This window comes from Mauremys mutica, chromosome 2 (genome assembly GCF_020497125.1).
Source record: "Mauremys mutica isolate MM-2020 ecotype Southern chromosome 2, ASM2049712v1, whole genome shotgun sequence".
NCBI lineage: Eukaryota > Metazoa > Chordata > Testudines > Geoemydidae > Mauremys > Mauremys mutica.
The window spans coordinates 123615983-123632131 of NC_059073.1; the positions used below are offsets into that span (position 1 = coordinate 123615983).

Sequence of the window (16149 nt, forward strand, 5' to 3'; positions counted from 1 at the left end):
AGTAATTAGCCGTTAAGCAATCATAAAATATATAAATATCATGTATTTTAAAGCAATTTCAGATTCAGTCAGAAATTAATGTAATGCTTTTTATGAACATCTGACTCCTTTTTAATGAGCTGTGCTGTACTTAAATTCTTTCTTTATACTGCACCAGGGCTAACTTTGGAATGTTTTTCTATCTAACTTTCAACTTTTTTTATTCACCTAATAAAACCCTTTGATTTTCTTCCCACTGCAGGCAACCTTATAATGAATGACTTCATGAAGCAGCCCTAAGGTTTTAGTTAGATCTCCTTTGTGACTCCATCACATTTTTTCTGATGCCAAAAGGTACTATTTCATTGCTTCAGTTTGATCCCATTCAACAGGTTGCAATATATAGAAATTTGCATAAGCAAAAGTACATTTTCTATTCATTGACTCATAGGCCTATAGACTTTGAGGTCAGAAGGGATGATCATGATCATCCAGTCTGACCTCTTGCATATTGCAGGCCACAGAACCTCACCCACTCACTTCTGTAGTAGGCTCATTACTCAGGCTACGATTTAGTCACAGGTATTTTTAGTGAAAATTATAGACAGGTCACAGGCAATAAACAAAAACTCATGGCCGTGACCTGTCCATGACTTATATTATAAACCCCCCTGACTAAATCTTTGGGAGCCGTTGCTGGAGGGGAGCCGGGGGGCTGCTGCTGCGGGGAGGGGAGGCTGGGGCGGGGGCAGGGCCAGCAGCACTAGCTGCCGGGGGGCCACCAAGCAGCAGCTGCTCCAGCCGCCTGGGGACCGCTGCTGGGGGCTGCGACAGCGGCTGCTCCAGCCACCCCAGGGACTGCTTCTCCGTTGGTCCCCGGGGCCAACCCCACCGGCTGCTGCTCAGGCAGTTCCAGGGCCAGCTGCCCAAGGTCCAATGTTCCCACTAATTTTTCCCACTCATGTGCAGAATGAATTTTGTTATGTGCAACAATATGGAGGTGATGGGGCTGAGGGGTTCAGAATGTGGAAGGGGGCTCAGAGCTGGGGCAGAGGGTTGGCAGGGGTGTGACGGCTCTGGCTGGGGGTGCGGGCTCTGGGGATAGGGGCTCAGGGCTGGGCCAGAGGGTTGGGTGAGGGCTCCAGCTGGAGATGCGGGCTCTGGGGTTGGGGGGATGACGAGCTCATGGCTGGGGCAGTGGGTTAGGATGTGGGATGGGGCTGGGGGGAGGGCTCTTGCTGAGTACAGGCTCTGGAGAGGGGCCGGGGATGAGGGGTTTCGGATGCAGGCTGCCCTGGGACTACAGCAGGGAGAGAGGACTCCCCCTGGGGCTGAGTTGGGGCCGGGGGAGGGGCGCCCCTCCCCTGGTCATGGCAGGTCCCGGCCAGGCAGGTTCCCTGAGCACCTGTGTGGCACTAAATAGGCTGCTGCACAGCTTACAGGGAACTTAGCTGGGGACCATCTGAGCAGCAGCTGGTGGGGCTGGCCCTGGGTACTGCCTGAGCAGCGAGTGACCCATGTCCCATGCTGCAGAGGAAGGAGAAACCCCTCAGGGTCTCTGCCAATCTGATCTGGGGAAAAATTCCTTCTCAACCCCAAATATGGTGATCAAACAGTTAGACCCTGAGTATGCAGGCAAGACCCATCAGCCAGACACCTCAGCCAGACACCATGGAAAGAATTCTCTATAGTGACTCAGAGTTCTACCCATATAGTGTCCCATCTCCAACTTTTGGAGATACTTCCTAATAACAGTAATGGATAGACGTCATTAGTGTCTGTATTAGGGACGTCCAAGATAGTTTACATAGATTTATTAGGATTGGATATCCAGCTTTTATGTAAGAGCTGAACATTATCCATGAATAGACATGACTGAGTTACTTGATCTGCGTGATGACATTGAGTACTTGAGCAAGTTGTTATCACCCAGTGTTATGTCATGGACTTTGCTACATAAGCATCAGTATGTAGGCTCTCTACATGTACATAATTCTATATGTAACAACTTGTTGTATGTGACTGAATCCTCAATATACTAACTTTTGGAATCAGAACATATGTGATGCCTTCTTTTCCTGAGAAAATATTTGGCTCCATAACTCTCTACCTATCCTGGAACAGCTGGAATCCACTGTCTCCACTTCCATTTCCCTCCTCAAAGCACTTTTTGTCTGCAAAGACAGGCAGTGTTAAATGACCAGTGAATGAAATTCTGATGCTTATTATATACATGAAACAAAACACACACACCCACACTCCACTGTCATATGGTGAATCTGCTTCCATGTCTGATAGCACTCAGTGTAACTGAATAATTATTTATAACTTGTCTACCGAGGCAGTAAGCACCTAGATGCAGAAATCTTCTCTCTTCCACGTTCTTTACAGTGCTGACAGCACTCTAAAATAAATAATTATTCTGTATATGCTAATTTCAAGTCATAACATCTATTCAGTCACATCGAAGAATGTAAAGTATGATTCCATACTAGGATATACATGAGAATGCATATGTGGCCAACAGCCCTGAAATAACTTGGCAATAACTAACAGAATTTACTAGGCAGATATTGCTGCAAGGAAATTTGCATCAAGCCACCCATCACATACCAGGAAATCTTTGAATGCACTTCACTGTATTCAAGCTTAAAGAACAAAAAATCAAGAGGACAGAAACATCAAATATATATGAGTAAACAAATATATTGCTGTCCATCAAGACTAAAATGATGATCCTCACTTGTTATTAAAGATATTAGTTCAGCAGTTCAGTGCACTTCTAATACTGTTACAGTAAAACCACAGTTGGAACCATGCCTAAATATAGCCCCAATAACTCAAGAAGGAGGGTAGCATTCAGGATGGGAGATCAAAGACAGCCTAAAGGAAAATGAGGGCTCTTAGTAAATTTTTCAACATGCAAAGCTAACAGTTGGCTCTAAAATACTGTATGTAATGTCTATTTTACTGTGAAAATCTAATTTAGAAACATGCAGGGTGGAATTGGCACTTTGCAAGACAGCTCTCATAAAGGGCAGTGGATAGCTACACTGCCCCAGGGGCAGGGTTGGGGCCAAATTATGACTGAGAGTCACGGTTCAGTCATGACTTTCCCTTTGCTCCAACTGGAAAAAAGCGGAACCAGCCTTTTTCTTCCACAGCTTACCTCTGCCAATGCACAGGCTCAGCTGTATTGGGTGATGAGTGAAGCCAAGGCTCTGTCCACTTCCTGCTCCTGCCTGCCCACTTCCCATCCACCTGTATGGGAGAGGTAGGAGCGATCCAGTGGCAACTGCTCTTCTAGCTTCCCTTCCCTCCTCCACTAGGGAGGATCTCTAGCAAAGTGAGTAGCCTGCATATGGGAGTAAGGGGGTTCTTTATGCCCTCTTAGGCATCCGGGCTCACAGTCTGAGTCTGTAGTCTGTAACATGCACTCTGATATATTAAAAGAAGCACAACACAACTTGTTTGTAGTAATAATAATAATGAGGAGGAACTGCTTTTAAACATTGTGATATTCACCAAGAACACTAGTCACTATCATTTCAGAGAGCAGTCATCTGTAGGTGGATTTTAAAAGTAGTTGATGAAGATACTTCCAATGGCTCTGGAGTGCACGCAATAGTACAGAAACACCAGCCACTGGAACCAGCCACTGACCTTTGCTATGACCAGAGTATTAACCATGTGTAACCCTTGCCTATGTCAGGTGACTGGGACTAGGAAATAAAATCAATCTATTACCATCATTTCTACATGTCAGACCTTTATTACAAACACCTTGCTATATCGCTATTTACATGGGCCTACCAGCTGCATGTGCACCTAAATCACATCATGAAGAACTTGCTCTGTACAACTACAAAACCAACTACAAAACCAGTTTCTGTACCAACTACAAAACCAGTTTCTCCTCTCTTGGTTTTCACACCTCAGCTGCTAGAAGAGGGCCTCATCCTCCCTGATTGAACTAACCTCGTTATCTCTAGCCTGCTTCTTGCTTGCTTATATATACCTGCCCCTGGAAATTTCCACTACATGTATCCGACAAAGTGGGTATTCACCCACGAAAGCTCATGCTCCAAAATGTCTGTTAGTCTATAAGGTGCCACAAGACTCTTTGCTGCTTTTACAGATCCAGACTAACACGGCTACCCCTCTGATACTTGCTCTGTACAGTACTCCAGAATTCTCTACAAAAGGGCTTATTTCCCCCTGTGGACTGCAACTTTGTCACAGCTTATGTTGGAGAGGATGGAGGAGAAGAGATCCATCTTGAAAGCCAAGCAATAGTGGCCATTTTCTTACTATAGTATAAAAAACACTGAGTTTCCTCTGTCAGACCACTTCAGGCAATCTTTTGCTACAAGAGCAATTAAGCAGCTGGCCTTGTTAGAAGACATTCCTCAGCTTTACTGATTCATCTGAATCAAGCATGCATTGTCATGCATGGCAGGTATGTCCAGATTTCTTCATGGGCTGTTTTAGGAGAAAGCTTGCTGTAGGGACTTTTCCAAATGGTTACAGACTTCAAAACCATCCCCTACATCTTTGATGATTCCCTTTTAATTGGATTTCCACACACAGGCTGGCTTCCTAATAACACACTTTATTTTATAAGCAAAGGGTTTTTTGTTTGTTTGTTTCTTTTTAAAGATCTGGGATTTCTTTATTTTCCCTATGTAGGCACACTTTTTCCGGCAGCACTTCACCATGGGGGCAACAGAACTCTGAATGGAATGTGCTTGGAATGGCCCCAGGGTCCACTAGGGCTGCTGCACAGCCAGTCTTTGCTCCTCAGTAGTGTGTTTGTGCAGGACGAAGGATGTTGCCAGAATGACAGCAAATTAATTTAACTCAAAGAAACTACTCTTGTCACTGAAAGCCAGCATGGTAGAGACCCGGCAATGAAGTGAAATTGCATTGACAATCCAAAGGAAGATGGGCATATTGAACAAAACATTCAAATGTATTATACGTTACACTTACATAACTAGCTCTCTCCCAGGTGGGCTGTCACCTGAGAACTGGTTAATTTCTAAAAGCTGGTGGCCTGCTAAAGGAGGATTTCCCACACCTGTGAGGGGGGAACAGATCAGGACTCTTGCCTAGCCCAAGTCCATCCTGCCCCTACCTCCTCACTTCCAGGACCCCTCTCTTTCCCACCTGCCCACACTCCTGACATAACCTGTCTCCTTTCATCACCAGTTCCCAGCTGCTTCTTATCTCAGAAGGTCATTCTAGGCTTGAGGAAGAGTCATAATGGACCCCCAAAATGGTGTCCATTTTCTTAATATGCTGTAAATTATTGCATAGCAATGCATCACAAAAACCTAGGGAAATTAGCTCATGATCTATTTCTTCTCACATGAAAGACCAGCTTACTCATTCTCAGTGTGTTGCATGGAGAAACTGTTAGGAGCCACACATTATCCTCCCACCAACCTGCAGAGATTCAGCAGAAAAATTAATACAGCCTGGGTCTGTATTAAATTTCCCACAGAGCCATTTTCTATGCTGAGAAGACTTTAAGGGGGGATTCTGAGGATGGCCTCAGGACATGGAGTCCAGCAATGTCACCGGGGGCCTTGAAGCTGGTGTGGAGATACAGCCAGATCTGAAACTTGTGGCTTGTATCCTCTTACTTTTGTGGTGGAAAAAAGGGGTCGTCTCCGACCCTGAAGGAAGAGTTTTGAGGAAACTCCAAGAAGTTCCCCTTATGGAGTTTTCATTCCCCTAGTCTGCTTCCATGCAAAGGAATAACTTGCTTGTGTCTATAACTAAGTTGTCTATTTTCCTGTCCAAGGATCTTCGAGTCAGTCATTTGTTCTGTTCAAGATAATTCATCCCCTCTGCTCAAAGAGTAGAGAGATATATCTATTTTTTCTACAAATAATTTCAGCCAGTCAGGACATGACTTAAATTAGATGATGAATGACAAGAGAAGTGTTTTTATCTAGATATGTTGTGAAAAATAAAGCATAACCCATAGCATTGGTGATATTTCTTTGCTCATTTTTCTCCTATAATTTTTATCACTCTGTTTCTTTAGGTTCCTACATGGCCCCATCAGTGCAACATCCAAGTTCTTTTCTTTTCCATTTCATTTACAATCATAGACCTAGACTAGAAATAGTTCTTGTAGACGAGCCCTTTGTCGCTCACGGTACAAATCAGCCGGAGACCTCTTACTTTGCAAAACCCAGTGTCCTTTTATTTCCCTGTGTTCGTTCCTGCCACCATCAATATACAACTCTGTACAATTCAATAGGAGTTAGGTAGCCACCCGGGGGACAGCTAGTTCCTGTTGCTAGCTAGGAGCAGTAACTCCTTACTCCTCCTGTCCCCCTCCTTTCCACTTCCTTCCTGCCTGCTAGCTTTATAGGCCTTCTCCCCAGCAGGCTCACAGGTGATTGCTCTCAGGCTCCTTCAATGAGCCACACCCGGCCAGCTCCAATCATTTCCCCTTGATGGGAGCTGCGCTAGCAGGTTCTGAGCTAACAGGGGCTGGTTCAGTGCATCTTAGGCCAGCACCCTGTTACAGTCCTACAATATGTATCTAATTATGTCTGAGTTCTGCTGACTTTTTTCTCCTCTTATATGCTTCAGCCTTATCCCTATTGACAAACACAGTGGCACAGCTCAGCAGCCCCACTATAAAGCCATTAATTCACTTTCACCATTACATTCATTTTTTCACAAGCCAATATGTTTCCTAACAAATTCATGGTAACTAGAACCTTGGGTTCCCTGCCCAAAGTTCACTTTGCAGTGAGTTCTCTGCTTTCATCTATCAGACTGGGCTCACACATGTAGAAGGTTATAAAAGTCTGGATTCAAAATGAACCTGGTTGTCTCAATACTTGGACGTCACTGCAGCCCCCAGTGTGGTTTGGGTTCCCAGGGGTTTCTAAATGTTCATTCCGGTTCATGGTGGTTCAGTGGGAGCAGAAGTAAATTTAGCAGCCATTTTGGAAGAGGAAAAAGGTCTGAGGACCATGAAAAAATGATATATTGCCCTTGTAAAACAATGTTCAGCCTGTTTGAGAATGAGTGGCTTCTGGCCTGTTAGTTCATATAAGATTTGCCTTTCTTGGTCCAATTCCCAGTACAGCCTGCCTAATCTGGACTATTCAGAGCTGATGAAGACCAGGCTAAAGAGACACCTCATTACTGCCACTCACCTGGCTGCTCTGACTAGTCCTTCATTTAGGGGAAACTGCAGGGTCTCTACAGTACACAAGCCATCTGCCAAGGGCTGAATTTCATTTGGAATGCATATAATATCTCTGCTGCTATACCACAGATATCTTTATAAGGCATAACAGTGGGCATGTGTGAGTGTAAGGAGTTATCTAATCCCCCATCCCACCACCCCGCTTTTTTGGAAAATCTTCTCTTTGTTTTTGCAAGAACATTTTAAGACCTAACTTGTGCATCCATCCTGCAGCAAACACACTGTTGCCCTCCCTAGGGAAGAGGAGATTCTATTTGCCCCCAAAATCAATAATTGGCAGCCCTAAAGCAACAGGCTCAGCAGAAGAAATGTACAAACCCAGCTGAAGGATCTTTTACTAAGTCCCACTATACTTAGCAGAGAGCTAAATTAAAAGTCTGGGATGAACATATGTGTATTAAATTCTGCTACTGTTCACTGGGTTGTTTGATAATTTCACATGATGGTCCTTTTATAATAAATCATGCACATGCACAGAATAAGGTAACAACAAGCCAATATATATATATATAAAACAACCAAAATATTAAATGTAATAATATCATCAGGGCAAATCCAGAAGTGCTTACTCAGTCCTTACTCTAGTCCAGGGGTCGGCAACCTCTGGCACGCAGCTCGTCAGGGTAAGCACCCTGGCGGGCCAGGCCAGTTTGTTTACCTGCCACGTCAGCAGGTTCGGCCAATTATGGCTCCCACTGGCCGTGGTTCGCTGCTCCAGGCCAATGGGAGCAGCGGGAAGTGACGCAGGCTGAGGGATGTGCTGTCCCCATTGACCTGGAGCGGCGAACTGCGGCCAGTGGGAGCCGTGATCGGCCGAACTGCCGATGCGGCAGGTAAACAAACTGGCCCGGCCCATCAGGGTGCTTACCCTGGCGAGCTGCGTGCCAGAGGTTGCCGACCCCTGCTCTAGACAAACCCTTATGGATGCCAATTAATGTCAGTGAGTCAGTCTGAAGACTAAGTGTGGGAGCGAGGGAAGGAGGTGGTGCTTGGTGAACAGGGAGAGCCTGATGGGACAAAAAGTTATTTGACTTTTTGCTCCTTCCCCTTCTGGCAAGGGGGAGTGCTGCTGACTGATATTGGGGAAACAATGCAGCTGTGAGCTGGGGATGACGCTCATTGAGAACGCTTTGTTGGAGCAGGATTAGAATGTCTTCCAAGCAGGGGCTTCTCTTAAATATTTGGAAGTGAAATAGTGATGGTGGGGTGGTCTTACCCCTCTGCCTCCCCCTAGTCTCTTTCCTCTGGTTATGGTGGGGCAAGTGAAACAGAAACCTCTGCCTGAGAGAGTGTGACAAAAGTCTGAGTAAAGGCTCCAGGACTTAGTTTATTGTGAATTTTCAATGTTCCTAAAATATCCATCCACTTATTTCCAAATTTCAGCCTGTCCTTGTGACATCTTCTGAGTGTCTCACCAGCAACTTCAACTTAGCATGGCCAAAACAGAACTCTTATCTTTCCTTCCAAGCTTCTTGCGCATCCGCCCTGTTCCTCAGGCCTCTAGCCGGGGAGGTTATCTTTGACTCCTCCCTCTCTCTTGCCCCACACACCCAGACAGCGTCCAAATACCTCCAGTCCTCTGCCAAAACATTTTAAGAGCCCAAGCTTTTTTCCTCTCTCTCTCCACACAGCTAATGCTCTTATTCAGGCCCTCATAACCTCCTCCTTTCTGTTGTCCCTAACACACTCCTTGCCCCATCCACTCCACTGAAACCCTGCTGTTGGCACATCTTCCTAGTCCTCATTCTGACCACATTACTCTGCTCATTCGATCCCTTTACTGGCTCCCCCATCTTACTGCATCCAATTCAAGCTTCTTTTCCACCCCTTCCAGGCCTTTAGCAACGCTTCCTCTCTCTACGTGTCCTCCCTCCTCTCTTTGTGTCTTTCTGTCTCATTTTGCTCAACCTGCCAAGGATGCCAGTCTCACTTGCCCATTTGTCATCTTCTCTCACACCCATTTCTGGGTCATCTTCCACACTCTCCCTTATGCCTGGCATGCTTCCCTGAATTCATCAATAAAGGCTACTACTTTCTCAACGTTTGTCTTACTCTATATTTCTACAGCACCATGGGGCCCTGATTCTGACTGGGCCCTAGGGGTGTTACCACACTTCATTAGCATCATGGGGCTGATTCTGTTCTTACTTACAACAATGTTACACAAGTGTGTAATTCCATTGGCATCTATGCAGTTTTACTTTTGGTTTACACCAGTATGAGGACAATCAGGTCCCATGTGTCTAGCTTTGTATCACAGTGTTTTACACATTAAAAAAAAGTACAAATAAAAACTTGGATACTATAAATAAGTAACATTTTTTCCACCCAACCAGTGTACATCTCATTAATGAAGGTAACAGTACCAAGGTGAAAGCCTTTTTTGTTTATTAGAATTTATTTAATGAGGCCAGTCCAATCTGACAGTCAAAAAGATCCTGCCTGTAAAAATATCATTTGTCGTTTCATTATTTTATACAGCAGTAGTTTTTCCATCCAGTTATGGATGTTCTCTGAAAACAAGTTTGCACAATGACACCGGGGAGAATTGGACTAATTGACTGGAAGAAAGAGCTTTATGAGCTGTTTCTGTTGCCCTTCAGACTCCATTAGCCTCTACTAAATTACATACATTGGCTCCAGCACTACTTATTTAACTAGGAAGTAGAGCTGTTGAAAGATAGCTAGGCATCTGGTTAGCTACTCAGGGAACATTCTGAAGTAATATGGGGTACTTCTCAATACAAGTAGCACCACATCCTGTTAATAACTTCACGCATTTTTTCCCTTTGTTAAAAAGCTTGTGATATTGAAGAATGGGTCTTCTAATGTATGAAACCCTAAAAAGTTTACACCTTTAAACAAAATGAAAAATAAAGCAGCAAAGGATTTGGGAACACCCATTTTAATTCATTGTAATTAATGTTAATGTTGAAAATAACTTGTCAAAACAATTTTATAAATCATCTAAACTTAAGAGGCAAATATCAGTGTTACCAGATCTAAGCACAATGAAACAAGCTTACAGGAGTGAACCAAAGCCCATTATTGTTAATGGAAGTTGTTTCATAGATTCCAACGGGTTTTAGATCAGGTTAATGGAAAACCTAGCAAAGCTCCTTTTCTAGTGAAGAGGAGTAAAAAGTTTTATTTCAGGGGATTTTTTGCAAACTGAAGTTCCAGTTACAGTGAACCTAACCTTCTTAGGGCCAAGACCTGGAATTCTTACTCAGGTAAAACTCCCCAGAAGTCAGCAGGAGTGTATAAGTATTGCACCAAAATACATGTAATGAAGTGACTTGTATAGGACTGATCCCAAGCCCACTGAAGCAAGTGAGAATTTTTCCATCAACTTCAATGAACTTTGAATCAGGCCACATAAGATCTTCACTGAACTTCTTTTCCCAAATACTTATATTTGAGAATATCATAGCAAAATCCATGGCCAGATCCTGCTCCCACTGAAGTCAATATCAAGTTTGTACTGACTTCAACGGGAACAGAATTGGGCCCCTAACTACACCTCTACCTCGCTATAACGCTGTCCTTGGGAGCCAAAAAATCTTACCGTGTTATATGTGAAACCGCGTTATATCGAACTTGCTTTGATCCGCCAGAGAGCGCAGCCCTGCCTTGCCCCCCCCCCGAGTACTGCTTTACCACGTTATATCCAAATTCGTGTTATATCAGGTGGCGTTATATTGAGGTGGCGGTGTATGTTTTCTAACACAAGGAAACTGTAAATCAGTAGTACTCAAACTTCTGTACTGATGATCCCTTTCACAAAGCAAACCTCTGAGTGCGACCCCCCCCCCCCGCCTTATAAATTAAAAACAACTTGTTTATATATTTAACACCATTATAAATGCTGGATGCAAAGTGGGATTTGGGGTGAAGGCTGACAGCTCACGGCTCCCCCCATGTAATAACCTCCCGACCCCCGGAGGGGTCCCGACCCCCAGTTTGAGAACCCCTGCTGTAAATAGAGCATTACAGAAAATGACCGCAGTTACCATCGACTAGATTTTCTGACTCATTTTCATTAAAAGTTGCTCAGTTTGGTCTAATACAGTTCAATATTAAAGCATACAGGTTTGGTTGTGTTAAGGTTAAACGAATTAAAATACTGAGCACAAAGCAAAATACAACCATACAATTTAATGGTCCTCAGCAAAATGAAAAGCAAACCTGGGCTCACCTTTTCGTTTCTGTTGCTGGACGTGCCGGTATCCCTTTTGTCTGAGAAAGTCTGCACTCTGGAATTGTTTCCAACCTTATATTTCTTTAAGTAACTGCCAACCTTGACAAGCTTAGGAGGAGCTTTGTTTTTGAGAATTAAATCAGTGATTTTACACATTTTAAACTTCTTAGCCACATACCCTATAAGCTCCTGTAACCCCAGCACTATTTGTTCCATTCCATCAAATCTTTTAGCTTGCTGCTCTGCACTCTTGTTCATGTCAGAAAGGGTATTGGTCATTTCTATGCACAGCCCCTTCATTTCAGACTTATTTAGCTTTTCACTTGTTTCTGTGGTGGGTCCAGGTTCAGTTGCTTTTGCCTTTAACATCTCTATATCTTTTTCAATGCAACACATTTCCTGGGAAACACTGTTTAGTGTCTGAAGGACATTTTCCTGCACAGTCAACAACTTATCTATTTTCTGATCAAGGGAGGCAAACTTCACATCCAAGGTGTTAAAACTTTCAGAGGAGCTGACATGTTTGCTTGCAGCAAAAAGAATTTGGGTGGTTTCCACTTCATTAGCAAGCCCCTGGTTTTGTAAAGCACTCGGATCAAATATTTTGACCAAGGAGTTTACCCTGGATGTAGCAGAATTCGTCCTACTGGAGGTGGTCATTTTGCTGGTTTAGTTAGGAGAAGAAAATACTCTGATGGTCAGCTATTTAAGGCCAATTATCTGCTCAGAAAGCTCCACATCCAGTCTTCTCAAACACAAAACCTGGGTTTGGCAAATCAGGCTCGAGCTATTTGAAAACCATCCAAATACATTTGACTATCACAAAGCAATGAGACAGCTGACTTACTTAGAAAGGAAAACACTCCTATTCATTTTTTTTTACTTGTTTTAAAGTGAAATGGATATAGAGACAGACATTTGCTGAGCAACCTAAATGCACTCTGCTCAGTGACGTAAACCTGTGGGGAGGAGAGAGAGAACTATTTGCACTTAAATGGAATTTGACAGTGTAAAGGCTACAAGATATCTGAGAAGCCACTATGGGTAAAGACACTGTAGCAGTAATGTTATTGCTTGTCAGAAACATGCATCTAGTATGCAATGTGATCTCTGTCCTGAAGAGAATAGGGGCCTTTAAGGGGAAGCTAAATTTGGGCTCTTGAAATTTTTACAGCTTAATGTAAATTGTTCGGATTCAAACCTGCAGTTGCCTGAGAAACCTCTTATCAAAGGCAGCATTAAAGAGCAAGAGAGAGAGAGAGAGATGTGATATACAAATAATACGTAAGAGAAAGTGAGAGAGACACTGGTATGCATACACTATAGAAAGCCACAGCCTTTTTCTTTAAACTGGGCAATGATCACAACCAATCAGACACAGGCAATCCAAAGTCTAAAGAGTCTTTTTCCCCATAACCAGAGCTTTAGTTTAATCCTGTGTGTTATCCAATGTAGTTAAATTTAACACTAATGAAGCCTCTTATTATTTACAATGATCTGACTACAAAATTCAGAAAATGACGTTCACTAGCAATGATTGCTAGTTCCATTCTTTTTATTGCCTACCTGTAAACGGCTCCCTTAAAACCAGTCATTATATTACTATCACAAATGTTTTCCTGAGGGCTTTCACTTTTCTTAAAGTCAGTGTAGGGTCTAGATTCTAGAGGAAGAATCCCATAACTGGGAGTCTGGAATTCAGCTATGCATATTGGCTAGAGGAATTAACCCAGAACTGGGGTTCCACTCCCAGTTTAGCTACACTACTAATGTGAAGTCAGAGGGACTTTGGAGGCAGCAAGGGGTCTGTCCACATCAATCAACTTGCAGGATCTAAGCCTTATTTTGTGATGTGGGTAAATCATTTCCTTTCCCTGCCTCAGTTTCCACATATGTTAAATGGGGATGGTGGGGAATAATTAGTTAGCATGCGCAGAGAGTTTTATACATATAAAGTGCTAAGTATTTTAAACTTACTTTGTTTTCTTCCTGTAGTGTTTAAAATGTTCTCCATTTTAATTGCATGAGCTCGCTCTCATAACCACTCACAAATGGATTTTTAAAAGCTTTCCACTGAAACCTATTTTAATTTAAGAATGAATGTACACTTAGTGTTGATAATGCACTGAAAACTGATTTAGGAGCTTTTACTTGTTTTCCGGTTATCATGGGTTTTTATATTAGCCCCCTCGTGACAGCAGCTTGTCACCCTGACTGAAACCTGAAGTGAGCAGGCATGACCCTGAAACTTGTATTAAGATCTCCTCTTTACACAGCAGATGATATTGAGAGATTGCAATCATATGTTATGGTTAACAGTACCTCCTCTGCATTGATTTAAAAGCAGGCAAGTGGATGGAAAAAGAGAGTGTTTAGGGATCCCTATTTCATGGAAAGAATAATACACCAGGCATCGCTAAAAAGAATACTGAAACAAAGAGCATCATGGAGATTCCAGTAAAGAACAGTTATGTTTAAGGCCCCTAGTGTTCTTCCATTCATCTCTGCTAGAAACATAAACTAAATTCTCTTGACAGTTACACATCTGCAGAAGCCCCTGCTAGTTACAAAATTCCAGCAGAGGTGTTTGCACCATCTGCAAAATGGCCAGATTTGCAGAGCCATTCATCACAGCTGAAATGTCTGTGCAGAGGTTCACAATTCTAACTTTGGAGCTTTTTCCTTCTGCACACAAAAGACCAATGGTTCATTATATGTCATCACCCATCCAGCCAGGACGACTGTGGTGGATGTCTCAGTCAAAGCATGTCAGTCATGAGGTTCTTCTTTAAAATGGATGTTCTTTTGCGGGAGCAGGGAAATGATAAAAAGAGGGGTCAGCTACACTGATAGTAATTCTAAAGTCTAACCTATACACTAAGCCACACGTACTAAACATTTAAATCTCTCATAACACTTACCCAGGGAAATGTCATGAGAAATACATCAAAACGGTCATTTACTGAGTACTGTAATAAAATCAGCTTAGTATGTATGTTTCAAAGTTTAGCAGCACAAACACACTAATAAGCCTATATGATGAACTTTTATAAATTTTAAGCTCCTGGGGACAGGGACACTATTTTCCTTTACAGCACTATTATATGGATTATTATTGTAATTCTATCACCAAAAATTAGAAAGGTTTTCCCATCAATGCATTCTATTAATAGAATAATAATAATACCTAGCTCTTATATAGCACTTTTCATCAGCAGCTCTCAAAGTGCTTTACAAGCTCTTTCTTAATATAATCCTATTACTCCTAGCTATGCCTCACTTTATTACGATACATAATGAATTTCCATCCTGGGTGTTTACATCCTTCAGTATTTGTTTCACCCTGCACCCTGAGTCTTGCTTAGCCATTCAATGCACATTTAATTCTTTCATTCTGTTCTCATAAACCAATCCTTACAATCAACACATCGCCATCCTCCGGTATTTTGGTCACTCTTACCTAACCTGCAACCAATTGTCAATATCCTTCTGGTAATGAGATGCCCAGAACTGAATGCAATGTTTCAGAGTCATATAGAGAAGGGCCTCCCTGTCCTGAGAAGTAATGCACCAATGGATGCAGCCCAAAATTGTAGTGATCTTTTTTAAATCAACCTAACGTGGCTAAATTAGACCTAACCCCGTAGTGTAGACCAGGCCCTTGTTGCTACCCTAACACATTGCACTATAAGTCCTAAGTCTCTTTCAGCATTGCTGCTTTTTGGATTTCTCCTTCCCATTAAATATTGGTTAAAAAAACTAGCTTTAAAAAAAGAGACAATTTTTTTCCTCTTATTTACACCTGTTTTCATCCAAAATAACCCCAATAACTGTTGTCTTCCAGACTGCAAGCAAAGAGCAGAATTTGACTCATGATCACCTTTTTTTCTCCGATTTCATAAACTCGGGTTTAATGATATGACATGTTTAAATTTTCTGCATTGTGAAATTTCAATAAACATTTTCAATAAAATGTTGCATGTTGATGAAAAAAATGGCAAAACCAAATCTTTTTGCCATCTTTTCATCAGCTCTAGGTGATACTGTGATCCAGTGAAAAAAAGCATATACATTTGCTCAGTAGACAAGTTTCTAACCAGCCTATAAGAGATTAACTGTTTCAACTTCAGGGGCGAGATAGCTCAGTGGTTTGAGCATTGGCCTACTCAACCCAGGGTTCTATGTTCAATCCTTGAAGGGGCCACTTAGGGATCTGGGGCAAAATCAGTACTTGGTCCTGCTAGTGAAGGTACAGGGCTGGACTCAATGACCCTTCAGGGTCCCTTCCAGCTCTATGAGATAGGTAACTTTGGCAGTGGTTGTGTTTTATGGATGTTGAAACAAAGAAACTCACCCATATGAACATCATGTAAAGAGAAACCCTTCTGCAGGTTTTGAGCAAGCCACCATTTCCCATATGTTTTATATTATAGCTCAGAATATTAACACTCAGCCACCACACCATACAGGTGACAGTGTTGGCATGAAGGCTAGTGAACATTGGGAGATTTTCCACAGAATAATAGAAACACCTATGCTAAATAACTTAGTGTTAATTAACTGTGAACATTCACACTATTTAACAGTCCTCTGAAAATATTTTTATTTCTTATCTGTATTTGGTGGTCTACTGATGCTGCATTCTTTCCAAGGACTTTTATGTATTAGAAGTTTACCTCCAAGATACCCCTGCATTTCCTCCCATCTTTGTTTCTGCACTGACACAAAG

The 16149-nt window shown here is 42.6% G+C and overlaps 1 protein-coding gene across 1 annotated transcript in view; it reads right to left on the reverse strand.

Moving 5' to 3' along the window:
• MYLK4 (myosin light chain kinase family member 4) overlaps positions 1-12080 on the reverse strand; it is a 31279-nt gene extending 19199 nt beyond the window's left edge. The window contains exon 1 of the mRNA XM_045007528.1: positions 11418-12080. Coding sequence (XP_044863463.1) covers positions 11418-12080 — 663 coding nt within the window. The remainder of the gene's footprint in view (positions 1-11417) is intronic.
• Between the last annotated feature and the right edge of the window lie 4069 nt (positions 12081-16149).